This window comes from Miniopterus schreibersii (genome assembly GCF_964146895.1).
Source record: "Miniopterus schreibersii genome assembly, chromosome: 1".
Lineage (NCBI taxonomy): Eukaryota > Metazoa > Chordata > Mammalia > Chiroptera > Miniopteridae > Miniopterus > Miniopterus schreibersii.
The window spans coordinates 43366826-43376492 of NC_138101.1; the positions used below are offsets into that span (position 1 = coordinate 43366826).

At 41.3% G+C, this 9667-nt stretch overlaps 1 protein-coding gene and 1 pseudogene across 13 annotated transcripts in view; both read left to right on the forward strand.

Annotated features, from left to right (window-relative positions):
* The window catches only part of ART3 (ADP-ribosyltransferase 3 (inactive)), a 108174-nt gene extending 99945 nt beyond the window's left edge, over positions 1-8229 (forward strand). For all 12 annotated transcript variants that reach the window (XM_081158332.1, XM_081158336.1, XM_081158341.1 and 9 more), the window contains 2 exons: positions 531-563; positions 7803-8229. In XM_081158332.1, the coding sequence (XP_081014458.1) occupies positions 531-563; positions 7803-7978 (209 nt within the window). In that variant the 3' untranslated portion in view covers positions 7979-8229. The remainder of the gene's footprint in view (positions 1-530; positions 564-7802) is intronic.
* A 117-nt stretch (positions 8230-8346) lies between these two features.
* On the forward strand, positions 8347-9498 carry LOC308567136 (cardiolipin synthase (CMP-forming) pseudogene; annotated as a pseudogene). Its single transcript has one exon. The product of its transcript is annotated as a cardiolipin synthase (CMP-forming) pseudogene (transcript).
* The last annotated feature ends 169 nt before the right edge of the window (positions 9499-9667 follow it).

The following is a 9667-nucleotide window of genomic DNA, read 5'->3' on the forward strand; positions in this document are numbered from 1 at the left end:
AAGGGCATTACTGGACTTGGAGAGTTTGAGGAATGAGTGACTCCCATTTATTGAGTGCTGATTATGTTTCATGCAGTGTATTAAGCACTTTTATGATGTATCTCCTCTTTTAATCATCACTTACTGCAAACCTGCAAGGTAAGGATTTCTTTTGCATAAATAAGGAATTGAAGGTCAGAGGGATTAAGTAGGCTGCACAATCATAGAGCTAATAACTGTAATGACAATAGGACCAAACCAAGAAGAGTCTTACGCCCACTATTGTTTCATTTAAAAGCTGATTATGTACTAGGACTGCCTTACGAAGGTAAGATTGTAGACATACGGGCCAGATCATGAAGTTCTTGCAGTTCAGGCTAAAGAGTTTGGGCTTTGTCTAGTTAGAGAATGAAGAGCCATTGAAAGGTGTTTTTGTTGTTACTCTTTTCCCTTTTGTAAAGGGTTGGAGATGGGGGAGGTATAGACAAAAGGAAGCATTAGCAATGCACGATAATTGATTGACACCAATCATTATTCATTTCTGTCTTTAGGTATGAAGAGCAATGAACCCATCCAAATACCCGGTAAGACAGATTTCTGTTAACTCTCTGGGCCCAGTATGAGCTGAGAAGGATTCCCCTTGGCATTAAAGAGAATATTGTCATGAGACTATTGTTATTTGTTAATATTTCCTTTACAGCTGCCTGCCAGTCATTCTACAAAGACTTAGCTGGGGAAGAGAGTAGAGAAAGTACCTTTACTCCTGTTCCTGGAGCAGGAAAGTTCGCTTTCTGTGAGCATCGCTGAAGGCCAAGGCTGTGGGGACCTGAATGCATGCAGCTTAGTACCTTCCAGGTTCTACAGCTAAAGTTACTCAGTAGAAACTTAATCTTCACACAAAAGCTGATCGTTACCTTACAAAACATAGGACAGTATTTTCCTTTCAGACTCAGTGAGGTGCCATGGCCAAAGGCTCCTGTAAGCTTAGTGTAGATTTGCACAGTGAGGGTTCATGTAGTGGTAACTTTTAAATAAAAAGCCAGAAACTACAGTACATTGGGACCTTTGGCACTGTATCACTCAGTCTCAGACAAGAGTTTGGAAATTGTACTCACTTGAGCAAACTGCAAGTCGCTGAAAACTTTCTCATTTAGGAGTGAAAATTCCAGAACCTTTTCTACTGCTTGGTAAGCAGTGTTAGGCATACCAGAGAGGAAGGTGCCAGTTTGGGGGTGAGGGGATAGACATAACTGTCAACATTAGGCATGCAGGGGAGCCCAAGTACTTTGTACAAGATCACATAAGTGAGTGAAGGACCCAAGTCTCTTAACGTACAGCCAAGTACATATTCCTTAAGATTTGCAGTTCTTCAGGTATATTTTTCCAGTATATTTACCATGGCAGAATTAACCTACCTTTAAGGTATAACCATTTTGTGGTTATTTAAAAAGTATGAGCTGTCACTGAGGGCAAGGCTACTGAGGGACCTTGAGCTTTTATGGCCAGAGAAAATGAATAGTGACTCATGTCAAGTTCCTGAGAAGGGCCTCAGAACTTAGGCTTACAGGGAAGGAAAAAAATAAAAAGGCTCTCAAACTTAATTTTTTCTGAGACAAGAAGTAAATAAAATAAATGGACATAACATTTAACCAGAGAACTATGGGCAGTGATAACACTTCTCTGTGCCTCAGCTGCTCTTTCATATTCACCCAGATTGCACTGTTGGACTTATTTGGCCACAACTTGGAAGTGAACCTCCAACAACACTGATGAGATACCTTATGTGTGTACACCTCTTTTGCTCACTGGACCTGAGCATAGTACTCAGAGTCACCTTATTAGGTACAGCTTCTGAGCATGTGGGGATGGACATGGACTGTGTAGACAGAGAGACCTAGCTTCATGATATCTCTCCTTTGCCGTTTCCTTCTTTCTGGAGTTTTTTAAAATCATTTTTTATTTTTCAATTACAGTTGACATACAACATTATATTAGTTTCAGGTGTACACCCCAGTGATGAGACATTATGTAACTTACTAAGCGATCATCCCTATTAAACCTCACACCCATCTGACACCATACATAGTTACTAGAATATTATTGACGATATTCCCTATGCTCCACTTTACATCCCCATGACTATTCTGTAACAACCAATTTGTATTTCTTAATCTCTTCACCTTTTTAACCCATGCCCCCAACCCCTGTCCCATCTGCTAACCATCAAAATGTTCTCTGAATCTATGAGTCTGTTTCTGTTTTGTCTCTTCATTTACTTGGATTTTTAGATTCAATTGTTCATACATATCTATTTATTACCATTTTATTCATATTTTTTATCTTTTTTCTTCTTCTTAAAGAAGACCCTTTAACATACCATGTAATATTGGTTTGGTGGTGATGAACTCCTTTAGCTTTTCCTTGTCTGGGAAGCTCTTTATATGTCCTTTGATTCAAATGATAGCTTTGCCCAGTCAGTGCGGCTCAGTTGGTTGAGCCATCATCCTGTGCACCAGGAGGTTGCCGGTTCTATTCCTGGTTGGGGAGCATGCTTGGATTGTGGGCTAGATCCCCGGTGGGGGCATGCAGGAGGCAGCTGGTTGATGTTTCTGTCTCTCCCTTCCTCTCTCTAAAAAAATCAACAAAACCGTATTTTAAAAAACAAACAAAAATGATAGATTTGCTTGGGTGATCTTGGTTGTAGATCCTTGCTTTTCATTACTGTGAATATTTCTTGCCACTCCCTTCTGGCCTTCAAAGTTTCTGTTGAGAAATCAGCTGACAGTCTTTTGGGAGCTCCCTTGTAGGTAACTGCTTTTCTCTTGCTGCTTTTAGGATTCTCATTTGTCTTTAACCTTTGGCAGAACTTGTTTCAGTGGGGCTTTGGTGCTCACTGAGTCGACCCCTTCAGTGTGTCACTCGTGGAGGTGGTAGGGTTGTAATTGGTGTGGTCTGAAGCTGTCCATTGTGTGCACTGGCCCTGGGGCCTCCCGGGAGGTACAAAGTCAGCCACTGCCTGTGCCCTGCCTAGGGTCACCTGGCACAAGCTACAGAGCAATCTGCAGATAGCTGCTACTTGTGCTGGGTTTAGAGGTGGCCAGGAGAGGCCAATCTGTGAACCAAGGCTGGCTGCTGCAGTGCCAGGCCTGAGGCCACTAAACAAGAGGTATGGGGTATGCAGAGGCCAAATGCTGCTTATTTGAGAGATTTTAGGAAAGTCCAAAGCATGAGGCAAGAGAGGCCAGTTGTATGGAAGAGTCACTGGAAATAGCTTGGGTGGGCCCTCAAGTTGGATGGGGCAAGGTCTCAGGCAGTCATCAGGGTGGGGTGAACAGTGTGAGTCAGGTTGATATAGATGCAGATATGATGCTGGCTTGCTGGTTCTATGGGGATGGGGGATGTCTCAGAAAAGGAACAATGGCCTCTGCGAGCACTTTTCTCTGGAAGAAAGCTGCCTCCCAGCTCTCACCTTGATGCCAGACAATTCAGTTCTTGCCAGTATGCCCCTGGTTCCTTTCAAGTTGCTCCCCCAGCACTGGAGCTCAGAGGGCATGAATCCAAGTAAGTCTATGCACGAACCCTTTAAGAGGAACTGCCTAGAACTCCAGCAGCCATTCTCACTCAGGCACAATCCCCATTGATTTTCACAGCCAGAAGTTATAGGGACTTCTCTTCCTGGCTTTGGAATCCTGGGCTGGGGAGCCTGGTGTGGTGGTAGGATCCCTTGCTCCCTCAGGGGGTACCTCCAGCGAGATATCCCTCCCAATTTTTATCTGCCACATGTGGGTGTGGGACCAGCCTGTTCCATCTCTCTGCCCCTCCTACCAGTCTCAGTCTGGCTGCTTCTTTAATTCCCAAGTTGTAGGATTTCCATTCAGCCAGATTTCAGGCAGTTCTGAATGATGGTGGTTCTGTAGTTTAGTTGTAATTTTAATGTGGTTGTGGAAGGATTTGAGTTCTGTGTTTCCCTATGCTGCCATCTTGACTGGAAGTCTCTTCTGGGTAACTTTGTATACGTTACTTCACTTTTCTGCACCTCTCTCCCCACATCTGTACAATGAAGAAAACTTCTGTCTTACAGGACTGATTACAGTCCTAATGAGATATAAAGTACTGGCAAGTGAAGAATAGTTTAAAGTAGTAGTAAGTGGTAGCTGTTTTTATTATCATCTGAAAATCTTTAGGAATAAAAGTGGTACAATCGGATGAAAAACCTGGTAATAATTTTTTTTTTTTAAATATATCTTTATTGATTTCAGAGAGAGGAAGGGAGAGGGAGAGACAGAGATAGAAACATCAATGATGAGAGAGTCATTGATCAAGCCCCCAACCCGGGCATGTGCCCTGACCGGGAATCGAACCCCGATCGCCTGGATCCTAGGTCGACACTCAACCGCTGAGCCACGCCCAGCCGGGCAGTAATAAATTTTTTAGGGGGTGGAAGCACCATGGGGTTAATCATTCAGTTAGCTTAATCATAAGGAGTCTGGGGAGACTGACATGCCAGTCTGCAAGCTGGAGGAGGAAATGTTAATTTTCAGTGTTAGTTGCTATTATGGCTTTGGGCCAAGCAGAAGAAAAGGTGCTTGACCTAAACTGGAACAGTTGGCTTACAGCTGCACTGATCTGTTCCAGAACAGGGCAAGAGGCTTCCCAGGGTGAGCTGGCTACCGTGAGGGCATCTGTAGTCACAGGAATAGCTTCATCAAAGAGGTGTGCATGAGTCTACAGCATGGGACCAGCCATTCCATGCTGCTCACTACACTTTCCATGTCCTCCAACAAATAGGCTTGTAGGGACTATTTGTATTGTGCCCTCTCCTGGAAAGCTGTGTGTAATGCATGCTCTTTTTGTGAAAACATTCACACAGAATCTCATTTAATCTAAGGTAAAGACTTTTTGACATTTCAGAGATGAGGACATGGGATGTAGGAAGGTTTAAGGAACCTGTAAAAGGCTAGAAAGAGATAACCAGGACTCAAACTTTTCAAGTTTTGTTCACTTTGTCACACGACACTTGTCTTTCACCTATATTTAGTTATAAAAAATACTCTTCTATCCTGGGCTCCTACAGTTAGCATTTGGCTTCAAAGTCGTCAGAATATGGCAATATTAATATCTTAATGCTAGGCACACACTTAGAGGTAGTATAGCATAGGAAATAGGAGCAGAGGTTTTGAAATCAGACATTGCTACCACTGATTACCTCTGATTTTATTTAAGTTTTGAGGAACATCTGTATGCTATGGATAACTATACCTGCCTTCTAGGACTGTAAGAAATAAAGGTAACAATATACATAAAGCATTTGCATAATGAGTGACACATAGTAAGCACTCAATAAATGGTAGGTATTAATATTGCATTTGGGAATCTAAATTTAATATGTAAAACACTATTTTGTAATCAAAATTTTAACCATTCTTTTAATGGAAATACTTCCTTGATAAAAAAATCCAGCCCAGCTGGCATAGCTCAGTGGTTGAGCATTGACCTAGGATCCAGGAGATCATGGTTTGATTCCTGGTCAGGGCAGGAATCAGGAATTCTGATTCCTGCAGGAGGCAGCTGATCAATGATTCTCTCATCATTGATGTTTCTGTGTCTCTCTCTCCCTTCCTCCGAAATCAATAAAGATTTATTTAAAAAAAAAAAAAATCCAAAGAGTGCAAGTGAGTAATAAACCCTTCCCCCAGGCACACACATACCTCTAAATCTAATACCCTGCCCCTCAGGCCCACTTCCAGAAAATCAAGTTTGCTTAATCATTTAATCAGATTTTTCTCTTCTGGATAAATAGGTATACAATGCAATTAACTCAAAATCTGTTTATATTTTAGAGTATAAGAGTAAAGAAGGTATCAACAATCTTAATAAGAAATATCTCATTCCCTTAGCTGATAAATGTTTGATCTGCAATACAGAAAAGTAAGAAATTTATTTTCTTAAAGGAACAAAGTTTCAAGGATTTAAGACATCATAACAGAATATAATGTCAATCCAAATGCTTGTGTGTGTGTATATGGTGGAGCAACTTGACGTTTCTTGAGCAGTCATTTTCTATGTGTAGAGACTACTGTTTAGACCAGTTGTTCTCAATCCTGTCAACCAAATTCTCCCTTTTTATGACAGATATTTTATAAAGCCCTTATACTATCCTGAAATAAGATTCATAGATAAGGAGACCTACCTGCACCCATAAAAATATAACTGTAATTTATAACAAAGTTACGTACATTTTAATATGTAAATGCCTAGATTATACTAGAAGACATAATGTAGTAGACAGATGATTGTGTTTACTTATGCAAATAAATCTGAATTTAAGAGAAGACTTGAAGCTACTCTATGTGAGTATAAGAAAATGAAAGTGAAGAAATACCATGGGTACTAGACAGAAACTGTTTATTAAAACTGTCTAAAATTATTTTGTTTACATATAAAACTGATTTAAGTTCTGGGTTATGCATTATAAATAGGTTTTTAACTTATGTGTATGTCTAGCAGTACATTTGAAATTTGTGTGTAAGTTGGTTGATTTTTCATGGTGCAAAACTAGCCCTCTACTTCCACCCCACCCTGTGACAATAGAAAAATACCGTGACAAATTTCCATCTGTATCTTAGAAGGCAATACTGTCCCCTTGAGAACCACTGCTCTATAGTAACAAACTAATGCATGAGTACATCTGCCCGCCCACTTCCCCATCTGTATACATGTAACTGCGTGTCTGTAATTATGGCAAGTAAATTGACAGAATGAGTTGAAGGCTTTTATAAAATTTACTGGCTATTTCTCTTGGCCTTGCTTACGAAATCTGAGTGGTGATCCCATTTGGATACTTCTAGTCAATCCTCCCTTGTACAGTCTAAGCCAAAAGCACAGCCAGAAGTCAGGTATCTGAATTAAGGGTAGTGTCAAACAGACCCTGAGATGGAGACTCCACTGTTCCTCTCCGCTACTTCAGATGAAAGGGAAGCAGTTTTCTCCAAAGTAGAATACTGTATGTATGAGGGGAAAAATTAAAATTTTAATGAGCTTACAGGGCTTAGTGTTTTAAAATGCAGCTATATTCAGCTGTATATTGGTAGTTGTATGTACATATGAAATATACTTTACTTGAAATAGAAGAGACACAAAATTAACCTTACCTTGCCTATGTATGCAAACAGTGAAAAGAGAAAATTGATAATTTTAGAGAACTTGAACAACAAAAAATTACCTTGTCTACATAGATTTTTTAAAAAATATATGTATTAATTGGTTTCAGAGAGACGGAAAGGGAGAGATACAAACATCAATAATGAGAGATTCATTGATTAGCTGCTTCCTGCACACCCCCTACTATGGAGCAAGCCTGCAACCTGGGCATATGCCCTGACCGGGAATCGAACCGCGGACTCCTGGTTCATGGGTCGACAGTCAACCACTGAGCCACACTGGCCAGGCTTGTCTACATAGATATTAAAAAGTCTGTGGAATCCTATGTGAAAACTTATAGCAGCATATTCTAATGATATACAGAGTGGGGCAAAAGTAGATTTATAGTTGTACCAGAAAGTTTATTCATGTATTATTTATATATTGTATTATTCCATATGTACAACTGTAAACCTACTTTTGTTCTACCCTATATATGAAAATAAAGCCAGAAATCTGTAATGGGGTGATATTTATTTGAAAATTGTTCCTGGTTGGAAGCATTTCAGGTTAGTTTCTAACTCACCTTGAATGTCTGTTTACATATTCAGGATATATGGTATAGATGGATGAACTTGATGTTAAAAATGAAACCGTCAGTGACTATGTGTTCTCATTAACAGCTCCAGCTCCAGCTCCAGCTCCAGCTCCAGCTTCAGGTCCAGGTCCAGGTCCAGGTCCAGGTCCAGGTCCCAGAACCCATCCCTCTGCATCTTCTGGCAAAATGCTCCTTCCGCCTTTTGGGACATTCATCATTTTAATCAGTACTTCTGCAATGTATCTCTTTGTTACTCTCTAGTCAGATATATTCTTTATTACTTAAAATGCAGTACAGGGATCCCATAGGAAATGATCAAAAAAGAATGTTACATTTTTCACTTGTTGGCCAAAGTTAGTTGATAAAATGAGAACTGCATATATTATTCACTTTGCAAATCCATCAAGTTTGTCCAGTTATGTTGTAGAATTGTTTTCACTTATTTGTATATTAATTTTATTGCAAAAGTGTATATTTCTGATTGAATTCAATAAAAGACTTTAAGATTATTAGATACAATTTCAGTAGAATTGCCAATACTAAAGTATCCAGTGTTAGTGGTTAACATGAATTTAATTCCTAAATTAGATCAGGTGGGGGGGTTTTTCTTATTTTTTAATTACAGTTTATATTCAATATTATTTTGCATATTAGTTTCAGGCGTACAGCATAGTGGTTAGACAGTCGTATACTTTAAAAAGTGGTCCCCAAGTATGGCAGTGTCCTCAGTCCTCAGAGGCTGTGGGCACTCGACGGGGAAGCGGATCGTTGGTGCCCAGGCTGCTGAGCTCTCGCTGCCTGCTTTTGCGCAGCTCGGCCGCAGGGCGCGCGGCTTGTGGGGGTGCCCTGCGCCGGGGGCGTGGCCGGGCGAGGGGCGCATCCTCCGAGCCCTGCTGCCACCCACACCCATCTGCCTGGGCTGCCTGGCGGGGCGCTGGTGACTGCGCCAGGCCGCGCTTGGCCTGTGGCGGCCTGGGCCAGCCTCGCGCAGCCACTGCTCAGGTGCCAGGAAGGTGACCCCAGGGCCCATGGCTGGAGAGGAGGCCGCCCTGGTGCTGCCTCGGAGGCTGGGGCGGCTGATGGGGCTCAGCGGGCGCCGCCAGCCTGTATGAAAACCCATGGACAATCCCAAATATGTTGTCAATGAGGACAATTGGCTTGGCCCCGGTTTGGGGCTATTTGATTGAAGATTTTAATATTGCACTAGGAGTTTTTGCTGTAGCTGAGCTGATTTGTTGGATGGATTTATTGCTCGAAACTGGGCCAGTCAAAAATCAGCTTTGGGAAGTGCTCTTGATCCACTTCCTGATAAAATATTTAGTATCGTATATGTTAGCTTGACCTATGCAGATCTTATTCCAGTTCCACTTACATGATAATTTCAAGAGATGTAATGTTGATTGCTGTTTTTTGTCAGATACCAGACTTTTCCAACACCGTGAACACGTCTAAGTATTTCAATCCTTGCTATGTCGCCACTGGGTTAAAACCCACCTTCATCAGCAAGGTAAACATAGCAGTCCAGTTATTCTCCGTGGCAGCTTCTTTGGCAGCTCCGGTTCTCAATTACACTGACAGCATTTACCTTCAGATACTGTGGTGTTTTACAGCTTTCACCACAGCTGCATCAGCTTACAGTTACTATCACTACGGTCGGAAAACTGTTCAGGTAATAAAAGGCGGGTGAAGGTCATCCATCATTGTTAGCAAGGAAGCAGTAGGCATCATTGGTGGCAGGGCCAGTAGAAATGTACAGGAGTCTCCCTATTTTGATGTTCAGCTTGAAAAAGGACTTGTAAGAATCATGTCATCAATATGTAATGTGCATTGAAAATAAGCTTGATCATGGGCATATGCAGAATTTCCAATGTATTTTTAAATACAAATAAAACTATGAGAATTAAAAAAAAAAAGTGGTCCCCTCCATACTCAAGTATCCACATGGCCCCT